At 53.9% G+C, this 20,922-nt stretch overlaps 7 protein-coding genes across 7 annotated transcripts; 4 read left to right on the forward strand and 3 right to left on the reverse strand.

Moving 5' to 3' along the window:
* Nucleotides 1-343: 343 nt before the first annotated feature.
* Nucleotides 344-2,118, forward strand: NUU61_000060 (uncharacterized protein; the record flags this gene model as incomplete). Its single annotated transcript, XM_056650644.1, has 2 exons — nt 344-1,415; nt 1,472-2,118. 2 exons carry the CDS (start codon nt 344-346, stop codon nt 2,116-2,118), a joined length of 1,719 nt encoding a protein of 572 aa, XP_056515494.1.
* Nucleotides 2,119-2,543: 425 nt separating this feature from the next.
* On the reverse strand, nt 2,544-4,266 carry NUU61_000061 (uncharacterized protein; the record flags this gene model as incomplete). The annotated part of the gene is made up of 4 exons (XM_056650645.1): nt 2,544-2,630; nt 2,697-3,071; nt 3,141-3,514; nt 3,552-4,266. 4 exons carry the CDS (start codon nt 4,264-4,266, stop codon nt 2,544-2,546), a joined length of 1,551 nt encoding a protein of 516 aa, XP_056515495.1.
* A 1,371-nt stretch (nt 4,267-5,637) lies between these two features.
* On the forward strand, nt 5,638-8,646 carry NUU61_000062 (uncharacterized protein; the record flags this gene model as incomplete). The annotated part of the gene is made up of 10 exons (XM_056650646.1): nt 5,638-5,959; nt 6,026-6,243; nt 6,306-6,486; nt 6,549-6,575; nt 6,632-6,713; nt 6,773-7,063; nt 7,125-7,259; nt 7,319-7,483; nt 7,542-7,599; nt 7,651-8,646. The coding sequence occupies 10 exons, from the start codon at nt 5,638-5,640 to the stop codon at nt 8,644-8,646; spliced, it is 2,475 nt and encodes an 824-aa protein (XP_056515496.1).
* Nucleotides 8,647-10,023: 1,377 nt separating this feature from the next.
* Nucleotides 10,024-12,304, forward strand: NUU61_000063 (putative protein kinase (Lkh1); the record flags this gene model as incomplete). The annotated part of the gene is made up of 6 exons (XM_056650647.1): nt 10,024-10,833; nt 10,914-10,995; nt 11,045-11,392; nt 11,444-11,906; nt 11,960-12,047; nt 12,110-12,304. 6 exons carry the CDS (start codon nt 10,024-10,026, stop codon nt 12,302-12,304), a joined length of 1,986 nt encoding a protein of 661 aa, XP_056515497.1.
* A 973-nt stretch (nt 12,305-13,277) lies between these two features.
* NUU61_000064 (amidase) lies at nt 13,278-15,138 on the forward strand (the record flags this gene model as incomplete). Its single annotated transcript, XM_056650648.1, has 2 exons — nt 13,278-14,658; nt 14,756-15,138. 2 exons carry the CDS (start codon nt 13,278-13,280, stop codon nt 15,136-15,138), a joined length of 1,764 nt encoding a protein of 587 aa, XP_056515498.1.
* A 12-nt stretch (nt 15,139-15,150) lies between these two features.
* Nucleotides 15,151-16,360, reverse strand: NUU61_000065 (sideroflexin family transporter; the record flags this gene model as incomplete). The annotated part of the gene is made up of 4 exons (XM_056650649.1): nt 15,151-15,840; nt 15,902-15,996; nt 16,059-16,192; nt 16,257-16,360. 4 exons carry the CDS (start codon nt 16,358-16,360, stop codon nt 15,151-15,153), a joined length of 1,023 nt encoding a protein of 340 aa, XP_056515499.1.
* A 419-nt stretch (nt 16,361-16,779) lies between these two features.
* NUU61_000066 (PHD finger domain protein) lies at nt 16,780-19,095 on the reverse strand (the record flags this gene model as incomplete). The annotated part of the gene is made up of 2 exons (XM_056650650.1): nt 16,780-16,966; nt 17,021-19,095. The coding sequence occupies 2 exons, from the start codon at nt 19,093-19,095 to the stop codon at nt 16,780-16,782; spliced, it is 2,262 nt and encodes a 753-aa protein (XP_056515500.1).
* Between the last annotated feature and the right edge of the window lie 1,827 nt (nt 19,096-20,922).

Below are 20,922 nucleotides of genomic sequence, written 5' to 3' on the forward strand. Positions count from 1 at the left end.
CACGTTGAGTCGCCGCAGGATTCGGGATACCTGACTAAGAGTCACGTGCCACCAGGCCGCGGAGCAAAACCTCGACGAAGCTCCCTTCCCCCCGGTCCGGCATCTCGCTGTCCCCCCACTCGCCGTCGCACCGTCACCTTGCCCTAGTCCCGGTTATTGACGCGTCGCCCTCATGATCCCACAGACATATTGAGATGATTACACTTGGTGGAAGCTGGTGGTGCGAGCTATCCGCTCACTTCAACGGCCACGCGTGGACCTTCATCTCGACAGTCGCCACGAGTGCGCGCAGTAACGCTCTTCACTTCTAATTTAGTTTCGCCTCTTGTCCGAAAAATTCAATATGGCGCAAACTCGACATCCCCAACAGCAGCAGCCGCCGCCGCAGCAGTTTTCTTCTCAACCGTTCTCTCCCCCCGTCTCCTCGCCTTCTCCCAACTCAGCTTCCCCAGTGAATGGAGGCGTTGCACCTCCGCCATCTAAACGACCTCGCTTGTCGCCTCTTCCACCATCACAGACACAGTCTCCCTACGCCTCCCCTAGCTTTGGCACGCTGCAACTACCGCAAACCCAACCCCCTATGAACGGAGCACCCATGAACCCCATGACTTCTACGCCTGCTGCCCCTCCTCCCGCTCCCCCCGGTACTATGGGGCCTCCTTCGCGTCCAGTCGACAAGACCACAGATGCCGCAGAACTAACGGATGTTCTGGCCTCGTCCGGCATTGACGTTCGGGAGGAAGAAGCTTTCCTCACGCGCAGCTTCTCCGGGACCAATGTGCAGGCGCAACCTCCCCCGCGAGGTCAGCAGCCGTCTGGTCCGCCGCCAATCAATACTTCTTTCACGTCCCAAACCTCGACCATCGGAACAACCTCTGCCTCATCCAGTTTCAATGACCTTCCCCAGATCAAGCCAGCGATCAGGCAGGAATCGTTTTCGTCTGAGCCGGCTTCGCAAACTCCCGTTCCATTCAAAGATCCCAACGAATCAACACGAGAGGATAGTGAGGCAGCGAGGCGAGGACAATACCACCTGCAAGAGCCTTTTCTGTTGACGAAGCTTCTTGAGCAAAAGCTACAGAAGCGAGGGTTTGACCTTGGTGTTCGCATCCCTTCGGAGGGCCTTTTTCATCCTGTTCCTGGGCATCCCCAGCCTATTGAAGTGACAGGCCCTGATGGGTCTTCTGTGGTGCGCACCGGGCAAACAATCCTCAACCAGGAGGGTGCACCCTTGGTTGACATCCTGAACCTGCTGTCTCTTTCGACCGAAGAACGACTACGAGGGGTGGTGGACTATTCGTCGACGCTCTCTCGCAGTCGCCGTGCGCATTCTCATGGCGTGGTTCCTGCGGAATGGGAGGATGTCGCACAGCCTTTTGGCCCGAGCACTGGCAATGCCGCGACACCTTCAAAGCGTATGCTCACTTCCTTTGGCATATTTTGATTATTCCAATGCTAACAACATGTTCAGGTCCTCATGCCTCGATGGAAGGCTCAGCCGCAACCCCAATCGCGGACACGTACCGAATCCTAGTGAATCGGGAGGCCACGCAAGAGGAGAAACGCGCGGCCAAACGCGCCAAGCGTAACGCCAATGCGATCTTGGGCGAGGGTGCAGGTAATCGATCTGACTCCGCCGAGGTGGCAGGATCGGCACCGTCGACTCCGATCGCCGACAGGGCGCCCAGCATTGACAAGAAATCCATGACTAAGAAGGAAGCAAGGAAGATGGTGGACACGAAGGCCAGCGAAGCCCAGCAACATCAACAATCTGTGGAGACGGCACGAATGGCCACCAATAGCATGCTGTCGGGCCGCATGTTCGGGACCAAGAAATCCTATTCATGGCTGAAACCGGGTGGCACCTCCAGTGGCTTCTCGTCGCCATCGCGCCCCAATCCTCAGACTCCCACCGCCGGACCCGAAAAGTCCACTCGACCTGGGGAGGCTGCCCCCGGGCAAGCCAAGCGACGTCTCGGGGCCTGGCGCGAAGATCAGGAGAAAGGAGCGGGAATTCAAGTCCGGGACATTTTGTTCATGCTGGAAGCCGATGGGCGGGCCACCAAGCATGTGCAAAAGGGCTATGCCAAAGATCCGAAGGAGGATCGCGTGGGCTGACCGGGTTCAAGCCGGGTGTAATCTTATTTTTTTTTTTTTTCCTTCTTGTTTCTCTAATTTGTTTCTTTGGGTCCAAGTGCAGGTGGAAGACCGTTTCCGCCTGGATATGGAAACTTACTCTTTTGCATCATGCGAGTTTGGTTTGCGGCGTTGGGACGGTTCGTTCAAAGGTTGCTGGGTTCAATGTGTTATTTCTTTGCTTACTTTCGTGGGCAATTTCATCTTCTGTGAGCAAATAGAGGATCTTTCCTGACTCAACCGATCTACCCATGCCTCCCTTCGCCCTTTTACGAAGTCAATGCTAGCGAATGCTTTGGTCTTCGGGGGTGCGTAATGGGCAGATATCCGAAGACTCGAGCACTCAAAAAAGAGCATCTCGTTCCAAAATTACTTCTCTTTATCAGATCATCGCATCGTCTATCCATCTAAGCTTCCACGGGTGCCACGGCCGCGGTTGCTTGGTTCATTTCTGCCTCGGAAGGCATGTTGACAATGGCCAGGTACAGCACTTTCTATTGCAGCAGTCAGTATACGAGATTCATCAGTGGGTCAATGGCCAGGAAAGATGACCACGTTACCTTTTCTCGTAATTTGGCGAGGGGCGTAAACGGAGTGATGAGCTGTCTACGCTCTTGAAGGGGCGGTTGGGGTTGTGTCCTGCCCAAGTCACCGGAGTCCTGAGGGTCCATCTGTTCAGGATTGCGAGTATCCCTGATGCCTCTCACATTTCCGATGATCCCTCTTAGCCCCATGGAACGCCCAAATGGAGCAGGTTGGTTTGAGGAGGAAGGCTGGCCCGTAGAGGCCCGGCGCAAACTCGGCAGCCGGACATGGCCTCCCGTCACCAGGGCAAGAGGGTCGCCGCTGCTGGCGGGGTGATTGGGGTCGGCATATCGCGATGAGAAGGTCGGGGTCTGGCCTTGGTTCAAGTGGCTGGTGGGATTATCTGCAGCCTGGCATCATCGCAAGAAGAAGATGGTTAGCAGCGTTCGAGGGATTGATGTAGAAGTTATTTTCCTTACAAATTTGGCTCGGGCCCTCTTGTCCAAGTAGCTGGCTACGAACTCCTTCTGTTTCTTCACCTTGTTGAGCTTGTTCTCGGACCTCTGGTCCGAGGCCAGCTGGTCGAGCTGGGGAAACACCAATGGCGCAACCTCCGGAAAGATGTTACCGTATGCCTTTCCGTTCGACGACTTGAATTTGTGCTGCAAGCGTCCTAAAGTCGCATCGCCACCCCTGCTGGTGGCTTGGGAAATGGTGGAGGTCAAATCAACCTCCGTGGAGAGAGCATTCGAAAGTTCAGGGTTCCATGTCATGACCAAACAAAAGAGACCACGCGGCTGGAAGAATTCCGCATTCATTTTATCAAAGAACGTGTTGGACCTGGACTTGGTGTCTGACATTAGCGAACTATTCTCTGAGGAACATCAGACTGTAATCAATCCTGGATGCTGACCTCCGGCGCCCATCAACAGCAATGGCCACCTGAGTGGTGATCTGGACAGCAATCGAGACGGCGATTGCCGACACGGACGGCATGAACATGGTCCCGATGGACGCCAGGTTAATCGCATTCAGCCATTTAGCCCCCTGGCAGGCCTTCTCAGCGGTATCGAGGAACTCAAGGAACATGGCCTCGTCGATGCCGAATTCGTCCAGATCCTGCGCATACGCGCGAATGAAGCCGCGCTCACGGTTCTTGGGTCTGCGCTGGGGCAGGACAACGGGCGCGGAAAGTCGGGGGGTTGGCGCTTCCTCATTGGGGGTATAGGGTGTTGGTGCCGGGTGCTCTTCGGCGAACTGGTGAGCAAGGCCTGCTTCATCGATGGCCTCTGGTGGGTCGCGTTGGTCGGGGGTGTTTGCATGGTCCTCCGATGGATGCGCCAGTTCTGTCTGGGCCTCATCGAGGTTCCACTGTTCTTCGAGCGAGTCGATTGCCGTCCTCTCGTGAAGATAGACACCCTCTTCTTGGGAACCCTGCAATGGAGATCTGTTGTCTTCGGATAGCGTTCGGTCGGTATCAATTTCTCCCTCTGCTGTCTGGGCCTGTTGTGTCTGTTTCTTGGCTTTGTGCGCAGAGATCCCCTCTGAGACCAGGCCAATGCCCGCCGCGATGCCTTGGAAGGCTTTGCGGCCCACGTACGCCATGTTGTGACAAGCGCACAATCAGGGGATAGGTGCTGAGAAAAGAGGGGTAATTGGGTGAGGGATCACAGGGTCCTGACAAAAAGCATCAGTATCACGTTCAGACGCGGTTCTTCCTAGGGCTGTCGCGCGACCCGGGTCATCGCAATAGTTTCCTACCTTGCCAATGAGATGATGGGGTGCAGAGTCTGAGATCTCACGATGGTCCCTATTGCTGTAGCGGGCAAGCATCCACGGGTGATGTGATGGCCCCCACAGGGAGACTGTCACCACAGGCCCAACAAGACCTGCTAAGCACTGCGTGTGGAGTATCACTGCCACCCCCTTCCCGATCGGGGTGGAGGTGCAAGCAGAAAGAGTTGGTAATGCCCGTGTGGAATCGAGCATTCTGCCGGGTGTCCTAACAATGTATATATATATATATATCTAACAATAGGCATGACCATCGAACATATTCGAGATCGACATTACACATGGTCAGAACAGGTCTCGCTAGGATATGGGTGTTTCAGCGGCCGGCCTGTGGTATATTACTGCTCGAGTGTACCTAGGTAATTCCTCTCCAAATTCATGGTATTTAGCGACCACGCTCATGGCGATATCATGAGTAGGATGATATCTACTATTACCGAGGCTACGAATGAGAGCCCCTTATTCCATGATGTCATGTGGGCAGCACCCTGGTATCTCTCGGGATGCGGTCTACCACCGAACAAGAGGATCACCCTAATCTCCAGAACCACCAGACAACACCAGCTCGATTTATTGTGTCAGAGCCGCATGAAACCTTTGATGGGGACAAGGCTATTTGGATCCTGAAATGACACTCTTGTATGACGAGAAAAGATATTTTGTTAAAATAACACTAGTCCCTAAGCACGTACTGTACATGCGAGAGAAAACCACCGGCCCATTCACCGAGAGCAAATCCCCGATCTATTAGCACCTTGACACAGTCTGTTCAGAGGGGACGAATTGGCCCCAGCAAATCACTTGTCAACAATATTGAACGTGGCGGCCCTTCGCCCCCAAAGAGCTGAGCCCATCTAGCCCTAAGGTGGGTCGCCTTGTCGCGACTATGCCCTCGGTACAGAGTTCTGACTGACTCGTGGTTACATCTTCTCCCATGCATATGGATCCTCGATGTGGGGTCTGGGTTCAACAGCAGCTACACGTGCGTTGATATCTGGAGCCTCGTGAGCCATCCCATTCAGCGTCGCCTTGAAATGCAAGACCCGCGGAGTTTCTAGCTTGAAATGAGTAGTGACATGACGGAGCAATGCATACCGTGCGCTTCACCAATACATAAACAGCCGATGATTGCCCGGTTTATTTATCTTTTGATCTTATAGAGTCCTAGAATACCTTCCAACTATGCTGGTATCTTGGTCAATTGTTTTGGTCCTTGCCCTCACAGGGCTGGGGGATGCGCTGCCACCAGCCAGCTCTCGAAGTTCGCAACCCAAACCTCACACAACTCCTGCTACAAGACCGACAGTCTACAGCAAAGTCCCTGTTTCCTCTATTACCTCAAAACCATCAACAAAATATGCCTCCGTCTCTCAATCGGCCACCAGCTCCGCCAGCAGTGCGTCAGTTGGGTTCGCCGCCTCGGGAGACTGGCTGGCTGTTTCTTGTGATGTACACAACAACTCCTATCCTTTTGCCGAGCAGTGGAAAAAGGCCGATGGAGACGGTCAGTATCCATATTTCACTACCTCATTGTGGTCATGGCTAACGCGCTTCTCTTGATGTTGTGTAGAAGCATGGAACCAGACCATGGCCGGCTGGCGAACCTATCTCCAGGATCCCAACGTCGTACAGAAATCTTTTGACGCTTGGCTGTGGAATGCACTTGGTGCTGGAGATCAGCCTCGCTGCTTCGACACAGATACCAACGGCTGCAACCCTCAAGGCTGCGTGGCCAAGTATACCCCGGCCGGAAACCTCATGATGGATAACCTTTCCGGGATCAACCAGGTAAGACGATCCGATGTCTTGGCGTCAACATCATAGAATTCAGAAACTGAGTTGATTTTCAGTTCATTCACACCGTGGAAAAATCAATCAGTGATGCCAAGCAAACCGTGCAAGGCATGATCGGTGCATTTGTCGAAACCTTCACAGCGCTCCCATCCAAGGTCAACGAGCAAATCTTCAAGACTATTCTTGATGCCTTGACTTTTGGAGTAACTATCGCGAGTGCCGTGGCATGGAACGTTTGTAAGTGTCAACCCAAGGTTTCTTCCGACTGTCTTCTTTGGATCCTAACGACATGGCCATAGTGATCAAGCAAGCAAAATGGTTCAAGGGTAATGACACTTCTATTTGGATGATCATGACAACCAACAGACTAACAACATTTCAGTTGATGACTGGCGCGGAGCCTCCAAGGATGTCTTTAGTGGCTCGGTGGCATTCAGCATGACGGCGCCCAAAGACAACATGAAGTGAGATCATTGATCCAACGAACTGGTTGACCAAACGACTAATGCACTTCTCTCCATAGGAGCATCGACCCATACCAACAAACAAAGGATTTGCTGAGTGCCTTCGCCGAGCAATTCATGGACGCCACGTCCGAGAGCGTTGCAGACTATCTCAAGGAGACCATGTGGGCGAAGAATCAATCGGCCCAAGAGCAACTGTCGTCCATTGTCACCGACGGTCTGGGCTACGATCTGCGAAGTTTGCCGGCAACGTCTTCGGACTTGCAGGGAGCAATCAACCAGCTCTTTTTCGCCAGGATTCTTGGTCAGGCCTGGAAGCTGTCCACTGTGGCCATGAACCCATTTATCCTGTGCGTTGACCTATTCCTACTCCTTTTCCCAAGTACAACTCCCACTGACACTGCTTTCTAGCCGAGTCGACCGCTCAAAATACAAGTGTGGAGACCCTGTGTCGGTGCCATCAAAGAAGACCGACCAAACGGGATTCAATCTGGGAAAGTGGATGAACTCGGAGACGGCGGCCAAGACTCAATGGTGTGATCCGCAGTAAGTAGTCACTGGTTCCCAATCACGCCAAACACTGGGCTGACTTATAAATATCACAGGGGCAACGCGTGGTTTCTCCTCAATGGAAAGTACACGGGAGGCATCACCGACGGTGAGTCGGATTATGATGTTATTGTAGGTGATGTGCAGCAAGTATTTGGGACTCTGGCTGGTGGAGACATCGACACTCTCAATGGGAAGGACTGGGCTGGAATCACCATTGAGTATGCAACCCAAATCCTTAGCCCGTCTTTGCTAGATGCTGATCGTGTCGGTTACCAGGGCCATCATCAAGAGCAGCTGGGGTGCGTTCCTAGCAAATGGAAACAAGAACGGCTATGTGAGTGATGCACACCGAGTGACGACTTTATAGTTGCTAACCTTGATCCAGCAAATGATCGAGTCGAGTTCCCTGCAGCTGAGCACCGAGTTCGACAAGGTCGAAGATGGAGGTCTGCCCTTCATTGCTGGCATCGAAACACCTGGTTTCTTCAACTTGACCATTTGTTTCGATCCCTATGAGGCTGTCGAGAACCTCATTTACCGCAAGAGCCCGATCTGTGGGGAGAGCCCCAAGCAAGATGGGTACATGAGTAAAGCACCCAATTCAGCGGGGTACACTTCAGGTGCCTGCACGATTCACGTCACGGAATACCAGCCGAATCATCCGGACTTGAACCTCTTGGACCAGTACCAACTAGCCGTGACCGTCTTTGATGATGCGAAGCAGCAGCTGGCATATGCCACCAAGCAGCCCGTGGACCCGGCGATCAAGATCCTGGACAAGACCAGCAAGCTTCCCTACGACCTGGTGATATCGACGGACCGCGATGATCACAAATCCGTGTGCTTCTGGTACGCAGACCAGTGGTGGTGCGACTCGGACGCAGCCCACGAATGCAACTTTGGCCAATACGACGGCGGCAAGCGAGAGGGAGACTGCAAATTTACCTGCAACGATCCTGGTGACAAGGCCGGGCCTCCACCCGTGGCGCCCCCGGGCAACGTGGTCGACGCCAACCTGGGTACAAACGCCACCGGGGATGGGATCACCCTGGCGAAGACATATTCGGCGGGCAAATGCGATGTCATGGTACGCCAGTACCAGGCGAACGAAATGAGCAACGATCTCAACCCCAGCAATGATCATGCTTTGGAGCTCACGCTGTGGGATGCAAAGGGCGACCTCATCGCCTACACCGTCAAGACCACGGCGCCCCCGAAGACATGGGTGAATGTTCAGGGTCCCCTGCCGTATATCGTGCAGTGCGCCAACGGCGACGGCGACGGCGAGATGAGCTGCCAGTATGCTGACCAGAGCTGGACAACAAACAAAAATTGGAAGAATGGGGAGCGATATGATTATTGGCATTTTGCGTGCGCGTGAGGGGATGCAACCCATGTATAGATGACTCGATAGATATAATGAAAGTTGCCATGTGCACCTAGATGAAGCGACATGATCACCGATGGCAACAGTAGGGATCACTTATTCTCGCTTCTGTTTACTTCACCATTGACACGAAGCAAGCTTCGTCCCACCGAGTCAGTTGTAACACGATGCAGGTGGTCCCCCAGCTTAAGGTTCTTCGATTCGCGATTTAGGCTGAGGGAACTGGTCCCCTTGCATCCGAGACACGTTAGTACTGACAGCATACAAGACAGTCACTCCTACGAGAGCTGACCGTCTTCTCTTGGCTGATGATCCTCAACGTCTCGTGTTTTCTGATTGGACTGGTAAATGGTGGTGTTCACTGTGAAACTCCAGAAGGAACTTGGTAGACAGCAAATCGACACCTGGTCCACAAGGCACTATTGATGAATCATCCCTGAGTCATCTGATGACTCCGGTTGCCCACAGCCACCCCCTACGCTGGTTTATGTTGACGGCCGCGAAGTCCGTGGAGGGCGGTTTCTTCTCTGCCGGGCCCTACCAGCATCCATGGGATGTAACCCTAGCAATAACAGTGCACAAAAGGAGTGCCCTGTCTCGGCGTGGACTTGTATTTCTTCTCTGTCGGCTCAGGCCTTTTTAATATGCTCCATCGTTGCCGGTGGCGGGCTCCCTTCGCGAAGTCGCCGGGGGAGTTCATTCCGGAACAGCGGGCAATTGGAATGAGACCAAAACAGGATAGCCCGAAGATGCCGCAGATTGTGTCTCCCTTTTGAAACGCAGCCTCATTCGCGCTGCTGTTGCTGCCGGTCCAGCACTGGGACCCGGATTCTCTGCTTTCTCAAGGCACAATTGACGATTAAATCCAATAAGATATAATAAAACCAGAAGAAACAGAAAATCAACAGAAACAGAGCCAGCCGAGTGAATTGAAAACGTAGTGAAGGAGAAATCTTCCATAGTCCGGGTGTAGGCCACTGATCGGCAACGCTCTTACGTCCCCAACTCTCCGGCTCTCCGGCCATCATCATCACCTTTGCCATCTCCCTCTCCCCTTAACTGTCACACCCCCTCGCTACTCGCAAATGTTGTTTAGTCGTATCCCAATGATCTCGAATTTTCTGCCACCGTCGTGATTCCTCGAGGCTATGCATCTCGCTTGATCCACACTGTGTCCCCGACCGCCTCAGCCGTCATCTTCACGTCCGAACGAATCCCTTTCGACGGCACCAGTGCCACGCTGTGTTGGACTGGTCTCGTCTGACTGAACCGCTACCGACCGAGCCATTTCCTGGTGACTGCTGGCTGTGAACCAATTTGATTTCTCTACCCTCGATCGTTCGTGCGACGGACGGGACTCCTCCGTGCACGATGTCCACACCATCCACGGCGACCGCGACCCATCCCTCTCATCACCAGCACTACAGATATCCCCACCATCCACCATATCAGCCTTCTACCTCCTATCCATCCCCAACCACGGCCGCTGGGACTCGTCTCGCGAACCCCTACCCTTACTCCGTCCCCTCCCCAACAACCACCACGCTTCCCTACACCCAAGCCTCGGGAGTTGCTCCGGCGCCCTCGACTCCATCGGCGATGCCCTCCAACCAAAACGGCTCGAGGGCGGTCTCCTCGCACGGGAGTCGGTCGAAAAGGCCCAACTGGGGCGAATTTTACAAGAACGGCATCCCCAAAGAGGTCATCGTGATCGATGACAGCCCTGCCCCAGAGTCAGGAAAAGCCGCTCCGCCTCCTCCTGCTCACGGCGTCTCCACAGGAGTCCCTCCTCCCGTTCCCCAGCCCGCTGGCAAGAGGAGACGCACGGGAATCGAGACAGCCTACGATTTGGGGCACTACGACCGCCCATCTTTCTCGATCAACCCCCAGCAGTACGGGGATAATTCCTCGCACTCGCTGTCGACCGACCGAACCACCTCCTTGCACACCACCGCTCCAACTTCACTCGGGTCCCAGGGTAGCTCCGGCGCTAGTAATGGCATGTACTACGAAGATACTACCATCGGCCAAAAGCGAAAGCGGGTGAACACGCGAAAGTCGGCTCGCGACGAGCAAAAGAAACGGGAGCTCGAGAAGATAGACGATGCTTTTCTGAGCTACGTTCCACCGCCAAAACCGCCCGTCAAAGCCAAAGATGTCCCAGTGCCAATCATTCGTGACGTGAGTGTTTTCTTTCTTTGCTCTGCTTTTTGTTTCCTGCCTACCTCTCATTCAACTTACTAACCTAACTCGTCTGGTAGTTCGGCGGTTCACGGAATGATAAATTCGACGACGACGATGGTCATTACATTGTCAACCCCGATACACCGTTGACAGATCGATGTGAGTAGACTACCATGACACGGCAGGAACTGGGCTTACGCGACGCCAGACTCGATTATCAAACTCCTGGGTCAAGGGACTTTTGGCAAGGTTGTGGAAGCATATGACAAGCAGCGCAAGGCTCGCTGTGCCATCAAGATCATTCGCTCCATCCAGAAATACCGAGATGCCTCGAGAATCGAGCTGCGAGTGCTGTCGACCCTGGCCTCGAACGACAAAAGCAACCGCAACAAATGCATCCATCTTCGAGATTGCTTTGACTACCGAAATCACATTTGCATAGTCACCGACTTATTAGGGCAGAGCGTGTTTGATTTCTTGAAGGGTAATGGTTTTGTCCCGTTTCCAAGCAGTCAGATTCAGCACTTTGCCCGCCAGCTGTTTACGAGTGTGGCCTGTAAGTCTTCCTCGATCTATCGGTTCGACACTTTGAACTAACATGCACTAGTCCTTCACGACCTGAACCTCATCCATACCGACCTCAAGCCCGAAAACATCCTCCTCGTCAGCAATGCCTACCAAACCTTTACCTACAACCGCACCATCCCATCCTCTTCCCATGCCACATCCCGCAATGCGCGCCAGCGCCGGGTACTGCTCGACAGCGAGATCCGGCTCATCGACTTCGGATCTGCTACCTTCGATGATGAGTACCACTCGTCAGTCGTGTCCACGCGGCACTACCGGGCCCCCGAAATCATACTGAATCTGGGCTGGAGCTTCCCATGTGACATCTGGAGCATCGGGTGTATTCTGGTAGAGTTTTTCACTGGAGATGCACTCTTCCAGACGCACGACAACCTCGAGCACCTCGCGATGATGGAAGCAGTCATTGGTCATCGAATCGACTCGCGGCTGATCCGACAAGTCATGCAAGGCGGGCGGGGTGGTAGCTCAAACTCGGCTTCCAAGTAAGTTTTCTCAATCTGTGTCTACCACAACGGATACTGACTCGATCATCCAGGTACTTCAATCGAAGCAAGCTCGACTATCCCAACACCGACACCACCCGGGCCTCGCGTAAATACGTACGCGCCATGAAAGCACTCACCGTAAGTTTTCCCTGTCGGTGCTTGCTGTCCCTCTTGGACCATTGACTTATTTTATCCTGTAGGAATTCATCCCAACCAATACTTGCTTTCACCGTCAGTTCCTGGATCTGTTGCAACGGATCTTCGTCTACGATCCCAAGAGCCGCATCACGGCCAAGCAAGCTTTGAAACATCCGTGGTTCAAGGAGAATTTCGTCGACGATGGAACGGAAGCGTGTCGGATCGGCTTGGGACTGCACCTCCATGGACGCCCTTGATGTGTTCAATTCCTGGAGTGGTTGTACGAGTTTCTTGCAGCCATCCATGCGGTCACTCCCGCTAGCATCAGGGAATGCGATGGCGTCTGCGAGGTCTGGGTATGGATAGACGGATTCTATCCTTTGGGGTAATTTCTTATCACGGATGGGACGATCGGTGTTTGCAGTTTGGGAAAATGATGATCACGACGCTGTCTTGTTTTCTTTCTTTCTCGCCTTGTGCTCTTTCTTCGAGAGGATGGGTTGTGTGGTCCTCTGTCAGTGGCTTCGGTCCAGCGGCCGATTCACCTCTGGGACTTATTTTATATGCTCCCTCTCCCGATGGCTCACGCGGGCTGATTGATGATGGGCTGCATTGTTGCGGGATACCCGCGGTGCGACTCGGGACTGATTTGTTTTTTATCTATTATTTCTGCCATTCCTATAGGCGCTGGTTATATGAGGCTTCTCTGTCTGATGCATTGTGTTTGTGATTCTCCGCGCGAGCTTAAGGTGGGTTTGGCTTTTAGGCGGAGGCGATGCTGGAGTATTTGGGCGTCGTATGTGGGAATGTTGTATATAGGCATCGTCGAATTGGATGTGGGCCGAGTCCGCAATTACCGTGGTACTTGCAGGTATCTTTGAGAGTGTTCAATTCTTGGTTATTATATCGAGACATACAGACAGCCGGTTTATTTGAATCCCAGTTACTATATAATTTGGGTATTGGTATGAGATGTTCAAGAAGATCTTGAGATCCGTACTCGACTCATGCATATATCTTACACATTTTCGTGAGATTTTTTAGTAGTATTTCCACTCTACTGATAATCTCTTGCTATCTACTTCATTCTCTCTAAACCCCTTAAGGGAAAGAGTGAGGATAACGCGAAACACGGTCTTATGTTGACATCGTCTCGGATCAGCATCCCGAACCAACCCCTCCTCTTACCACCCACACACCCACACACCCACACAAAACAACCATGCAGCAATGCCACCCCAAGAAGCCCCAGATATCAGCGAGCTAAGTATCGCCCGCTTTCACACGGCACTACGCGAAGGCACAACGACCTGCGAAGCAGTCGTGGACCGATACCTAACCCGAATCGCGCAGTACGACAGCACACTCAAGACCCTAATCCGCGTGAACGAAAATGCCAAAAGCGAAGCAGCAACAAAAGACAAGGAAACACGCCAATACCAAGAAACCAACCAACGCTTCCCAGCCGGACGTCTCCATGGAGTCCCCCTCATCGTCAAAGACAACTTCAGCACACGGGACCTCCCCACAAGCGCAGGCGTGCGCGCTCTACAGACGCTACAGACCTACGACGATAGTAAAGCTGTAGCGCTCCTCCGCGACTCCGGAGCCATCATCCTCGCCAAGGCGAATCTGCACGAGCTCGCGTTGCAGGGGACGACGACGTCTTCGCTTGGCGGGCAGACGCTCAACCCGTACGATCTGGGACGCACGCCTGGCGGGTCCTCTGGCGGGACGGGGGCGGCGCTGGCAGCCGATCTGGGGCTTGTGGGGTGCGGCACCGATACGGTGAACTCGTTGCGGTCGCCGGCGTCGGCGTGTGCGGTTGTTGGGTTCCGGCCGGCGCGTGGGAGCGTGTCGGGCCGGGGTGTCGTGCCGGTCTCAGAGACGCAGGATGCGGCGGGGCCTATGGCACGCAGTGTGGCGGATGTGCGGATATTGTATGAAGTGATGGCGGGTCGCGACAACCCTCAGACGATGCCTCTGCGTATACGTGAGGCTAAGGCTAGACAGGAGCATCCATGGCGCGTCGGGGTCGTGGAGGCATATTTCGAGCTGGAGAGCAGCAGCGGCAGCAGCGACGATAACCCCGATCTCGTCACCGAAAGCACCACTGTTCAATCAACAATCCGTACGGCGCTGGCTGCCGTCCAGGAACGAGGTGATATTACTCTCATCCCAATCGACACAGCAAGCCACGGAGACTGGAGCGTCGCCACACTCCTCGTAAACGCAGACACGCAATCCTTCGAGTTCCAGGAGTGTCTAGACAGCTTCCTGCAATCAGCACAAATCTCAACGATGCCGCATTGCTCACTAGCATCTATTGCCGCCAGCGGCGAGTACGAGCCGCGCGCTGTGACAGATGCGTTTACCGCGCCGCTGGACGACCCCGGGACATTCTGTCTTTCTTCAGCGGCGTACAAGGACAGACTTGCGAATATCGCGTCGCTAAAAGAGTCTGTAAGCCGCTGCTTTGAGGAGTACGGTCTCGATGCGCTGGTGTATCCGCATCAGAGGCATCTCGTGGTGCCTACCGGGACGATGGCACAGCCTGGGCGGAATGGGGCATTGGCGGCGTTGACAGGGAGACCTGCTATTTGTATTCCGGGTAAGTGAGCTCTCTCTGTTGTGATGATGGTTGCCAGTAGCCTTGATGCTGCTTTTATGTACTGGATTTGTGTCAATAATATGCTAACAACGTACAGCCGGGTTCAGCCCTGCAACTTCAACGGCACCTCGCGGCGTCCCGATTGGGCTGGAATTGATGGGACGGGACGTGGTAGATGACGAGCTACTTGGTCTTGCGGAGCATTTTGAGAGAATTCTTCAGGCGAGGAGAGCACCAGACCTGAGTGGTGTTGACAAAAAACCGAATATAGAAGCGAAATGTAGATGGTTGTATATCGGATTGATGTCTATGTGCGAGCAACCCAAGATCTTCAGAAAATGCAAACCCAAATATTCAGCCAGAAAGATGAAAAAGGCAGAGCAACGGATCAATATATCAATCCGAGGTGTGCACACACCAAGACACACGATGTATCCGCTGCAAGATAAAACAAACGCTTTCTATTCACATGGAAACTAAGTGGTACATGCATTACATGCCACGGTTGAACTCGACCATGTCTTCATGGCCACCACAGTCCCGGAACTCTTCCTCCAGACTGCTGGCGCTGATGGCCTGGCGCTGCGGGAACGCGGCCAGAGCCAGCGGCAGCGCAAACAGTGAGGTAGTCAGAACCAAGCCCAAGTTAACAGGAAGAACCATGCGCGGACGGGCACGCAACCACTGGGTCTTCTCCAGACGAACCAGAATGAGCGGGGGCAGGACCATGATCGGAGTAGCGTTCAGGATACGACTGATAGCAGTCTCACCGACAGCGATGGTAGCGGCCTTCTTGCTCTTGCCAAGGCTCTGCAACGGCTGTGCATCGTCGCCAGATTGCTCGCGCTTGGCGCGCTCAGCCTCGGACAGGACTGGGTAGACGTCAATGCCGCGGCGGATCTCCTCACCGCGCATCAAGAAGACATTCAGAGCGCTGGCGCTGGCGACAGCGGCGAAGGGGACCAGTCGCGAGAGAATGAGACGGGTGTTGGGGGAGATGCGCTTCAGGCGCGGGACAAGCGCGTTCAGGCCCACGGCCACGGAGCACGAGGCGGACACGGCCATCAAGTAGGATTTGCCAATTTGCGACATCGAAAGAGGGGTGGATTTGTTAGCGTTGGCATTGTTGATCGCGACGTTGAGGGACTGGTTGCCTATTTGCCAGAGGATTGTTCCGGTGGTCTACACAAAGTCATTAGTGTCTTTCTCAGGCCAGTATAGACCAAGGCAAGAAGTCGCTCACCTGCAAGCCCGGGGTGAGCATCCCCGCAGTAACCACCAGGTTGGAAAGCACATAGCACGACATGCGGAACGGAAGCAGAACTGGTTCACCGGTATCTAAGAACATAAATACAGTGAGACCCCAAGCCTTAAGCCCATATTTCACTCTGGGTACATACCAGGATGCAAGGTCGAGTCGACGACCTTTTTGGCGCGCCAGAGCTCGGGCGTCATGGCAGGGAGCTGGTTCTGCTTGTAGGAAGCGATGAGCCGTTTGGCATGGTCCAGGCCCGCAGACGAGACGAGCAGGGTTCTATTCCGCCACGAAAACCAATTAGCCACAGCCGGAGCATTTGAGTCATCTCGAGGAGACGCACCGAGGATCGGAGATGTCGGCGGCATGGCGCACGCGACCCCAGTAGGTTGTCAAGTCATATTGTGACGGGGGAAGGTCCCGGTTGCCAGGCAAAGAGGTCGACATTGAAACGAAAGAGAGTGACTGGAGAAAAAGAGAGAAACGAAGGTGCAGGACGGGGAAGTTGCGGGGACAAAAAGCGTTCCTTTTTTCTCCGATAAAAAGGCGGTGAGGTGATAAGTATGGATCGACCAATCAAATGGCCCAATTCTAACCCTATCGAGACGGGTACATCTACGGCATCCGTGGTATCGTGAAGTATACTCAGGTACATTCAACAATACTCAAAGCACAGCAAGTATGGAAAGACATCAAAGACATAATGATTCTATTCCCCAGTTCGGGTATTCAATCGTACAGAGGTATCATCAGGGAAGGAAATTAGGAATGAGCGCAGGGCAGTCCCGGCTAATGCAGAATATAATCGAGCCCCAAGGCTCGGAGAAGAAGACAAAGGAAGTCATATCAGACATGCGGTCGTTGGTCTATCGAAACCGAAACGACTTGTGTGCCAAGGGCGACGGAGGCCCTTGGCCCGTGGGCCCGTAAGAGGAGCGCACGCGATTCCGCCTGGTCGGGGTTTGGGCACAAAACATGCACACATAGACCGACGGCAAGTTCGCGCGCTCCAGCCCGACGCATTTGGTGTGTAGCCAATGGGTACAGGAATCGCTGTCGAACGTCAGTATGTGGACGAGAAGAATATCAAGAAAAGAGAAAACATACCATTGAATCATGAGGTGGCCGCCATTATCCATCGAGTTGCAGATGCAGCGCGTACCATTGCTGGGGTTGCTATAACGGTCGGTGCAAGGAGTGGCAAGATCCGGATCGGTCAGGGTGGTTGGAGAGGTGTTGGGGTGTCGTGGATGAATGTCGAAATCGCTGGTGAGGGGCGGTGGCGAGGAGCGAAGATGGGAAAACGGTTGTGACGATCGAGGAAGCCGATTTCCATAACCGCCGACAGAGGCTCTGGCGCCTCGACGTTCTTTAAGCACCTGTCGCAGTGCGTGTTGGGCGTCTCCACTGTCGTCTTCTTGCTCTGGCAGTGACTCGGATGTGACACTGCCCCGAGTATAGGTCGCGTCGGAGTGGAGCAGGGACGAATGTCGCTTGGGCGTCCGCTTGGGATTTTCAGGAGACCCTCGATGCGTAGACCGTCCAGTCCCACCGCGTGAAGAGCCGGCCCAGGGAGACATGCGCCCCGAATGAGACGAGCCAACTGTCGAAGCGTAGGATCCCTTGGAAGGAGGTCGAGAGTCCGAGTTGCTACGGGACAAGGGAGGCCGACCACTGTCAAAGAGTGCGAAGGAAGATTGATGGCGAAGAAGCACGGGATATTCCGAATACTCGGCAGGGTCCGCCTCGCTCTCGGTTGCCGAGCCATCGAGATCCATTCCAGTGAGAGGATCCGTTAAGCCTGTGGGAGCTTCGGGAACAGTCTGCATTTCAGCCTTCGCTCGACCATCTCGGCCAATGCGAAGCACGACGGACTGCGAGCGGGTCGGAGCTCCCGAGGCAATCGAGTTAGCTCTCGTCAAGGGGGTGGGACGGATCGATTTGGTCGGAGAAGAACGACCTTTGGATGGGCTCTTGCGGATCCCACTCGTGGACGCCATCACCCCCCCAGACTGACTTAGAGGCCGGTGGGATGAACTTGTGATGGCAGTATGGGTCAAGCTTCGGGTCAGCCCTGGTCGTCCTCCCCTCGGCGTAGAGTCCTCATCCTCATCATCTGGGAAATGGGAGAAAGAGCCTGGAGCCTGGCCGTTCGGTGCTTGTCCACGGCGGAGCTCCTCCCGTTTGAATTCCTCCGTTTGGTGGTGATACGGTTGTCGAATTCCACGAGGGAAACGCCTGTTGTCCGGCGTGAGTTGAGTGCCGCCGAATCGCCTAGCTGGGGAACTCAGAAACATGGCCGGGTCCTCTGCCTTGGTAACGGGAACCCGTGGGGAGGTGGAAAATGGGGCAGGAAATAGAGCAGCATCGGTAGGGGGAGCAGAGGAGATACCGAAAGCGTGGCTGTTGAACTCGGGTAAATCAATTGGGCCATCGATCGTCGGCAATTGGGGTATCTGGGGATTGGAAGAAGCGGACGAGTTCTCTGCCCCAAAGCCATTCCCAGTATTGCTGGGCAAGGGGCCATCATTTGTGGGCTCTGAATCGTGATCCCAAAACAATCGCTGTTGGGGAAAGAAGGGCGAGCCCGCCGGGTCCAAAGAAGCCAGCTGGAACAGGTCGGGTGAAGACTGCAGGTTGCCAAACATTCGAGGAGACGCCCCGAGCAAACGACTCGGTGTTTCTAGATGAGCTCCTGGGCGGGGCGTGGTTCCTTTGCCAACCATCCCATCAATCTGATCAAACTCGGAAGCCTTCCGTCTGGAAGCACTGGTCGGCGGTGGTGTCTGCATGGAGGCGGCTGATTTGGCCGAGTCCACCGTCCGGGGGCCATCCTCGCTCACGCTGGGGAGGGGCTTCACGGAGCGAATGCGTCTGGCGGAATCTGCCTGCTCCGATAACCACCTATCCTTGATATTTGCTGTGTCCGCATGTTGATCTAGAGTTGTCTCTGCTCTCAACGAATTTGAGTTGCCGAGGCCGAACTTGTTGGGAGTGCGAAGGAACTCGGGGCTCGAAGCATATGGATCGGCGGTATCCCAGTTGACCCGGGGGTCAAAGAAACTGGACTCGAGCTTCGGGGTATGAAACGAATCGCCCAAGGCAGTAGGAGTCCTCGTGGGGGTTTGAGGTTCACCGTTGGGCTGGTTGAAGCTGAACATAAGAGGTTCCATGAGCATCATATTTTCCACAGAGCATCAGGATCCATTGAACAGAGGCAGAGGCAGATAGTAAATTATCCCCAGAAACAAGCCAGTTCCAACGACACCCCGCACGAGAAAGGGAGAAGGGGGGAGACATACCTGTGGACAGGGTGATCCCAACTCATGTCAGCAACTCGGACCCAGCAACCATCGAGCTGCCAGGCAACCTTAATGGCTGGATATTTGAAGAGGAATGCTAGGGAACACTGTAAATCATAGAGGGGCAAGATGGTTCATGGTCCAAGGGATCCCCAGGGGCCTAGGGGGAAGAAGGTACCCTGATTTGGAGCAGGGGAATGTATGAACCTGTGAACCTTGAGACTATCAAGTCGAGGAAATCCCAAGACATGAAAAGACACAAAAAATGGGAAGAAAGGAAGGGGAAGTGAAGGGGAAGAAAACGGGTGTTTTTCTTTTGCTCTGTTTGTCAATGGCTTTCTTTTTCCGTGGGGACTTTTTTTTTCTTTTCTTTTTCTTTTTCTCTCTGCTCCACAGATCCACTGGCAGCTTCCAAGAACTATTTCTGGGTATCAGGATCATCATATTATGTTCTATGTCATTTTGATCTGATATTGTACATTTACTAGCCATATCCTGGACTCACCATGCGAGTCCTTGATCCGAGTCACCTGAAATGCCACTCAACCAAACCCCCCCCCCCCCCCCGCCGATCCAGTCCTCATCGGGGGAAGAGACGAAATCAAGCCTGGTTCGGGGAAGCCGTTCCACGCAGTTGATGGGCCAGTGGGAACTGCCTGGCGTCTACGCTTTGTTCGTTAGCTCGGACAATCTGGCCCGATGACGACATGGGCCGTCCCTGGTGAGAAAGTGCTCATCGGGGCATTGAAGAGCTGAACCAGTGTAGAGAGTGACAGACATCGCAGGCTCAGAGGGTTTGAATACTCTCGAGATCACTTTCCCCAGTTGTTCCCTCTGGGTTGTCCTGGCGCTGTATATGCAGCCCCCGATTGCAGTGCAGTCCTCGGTGGGCCAAGGGGTGAGATCGGCACTGGGCGAGAAGATCTCAAGGGGAAACTCCTCCGCATCCAATTCCATGGTCCAGCTCGGTTGAGACTGTACAGATCGCACACTTTCGGGGATCATCTGCGACTAATGGACGGCCCCTGGCAGTCTGGCAAACATCTTGGCGTCTCTTTGTTGGTCAAATGCCCCAAGGGGGAAGGGTATAGGCCACCCACCCTTACTCCTCGCGTCGGTCTTTCTTTGCTCGAGATGGGATATCTCCAACCATGGAACGAGATGTCTCCGTCTACTTGGCCAACATGGATGATATTCATAGCCCAATTCTTGTCTCCAAACAAGTTTCCTGATCCCAAGTGATCGCGGGCCAAAACACTGAGAGATCCGAGAACCCACTGGAGCTCCCCACGCTAATCTCACGCAATCTGGAAGAAGGGGCGATCCCAATTTCAAAATTCAATCGCTCGTGAAGCTCATGCATGGGATCTCCGACCTTTTATCGTATTCCCTATACTCATTCAGATCTCATTTATCATGAACACAAGGCGTGAGCAGTGCAGCATCGGATCGGCGAGTCTATCAGATACCAAAAATAGCCCAATCATTACAGGCCAGGTAATCATGTCGAGTAATGGAGCAGACTGATGACAGACACCAGCATTAACCCCCCTTATGCCCATGGTGTAGTTGGAGGCGATGGGACTTGCATGGTTGTAATTTCTGATCTACATATCTGATGGGAAATATAGCATTCACCTCGAGGAAGGGGACTAGTGGTTTGAGAGCTCCTCATACTAGCCATCACTGCCCTTGCGACCAATGGGC

Source organism: Penicillium alfredii, assembly GCF_028826965.1.
Source record: "Penicillium alfredii strain IBT 34128 chromosome Unknown utg000001l_segment0_segment0, whole genome shotgun sequence".
NCBI classification, from domain to species: domain Eukaryota; kingdom Fungi; phylum Ascomycota; class Eurotiomycetes; order Eurotiales; family Aspergillaceae; genus Penicillium; species Penicillium alfredii.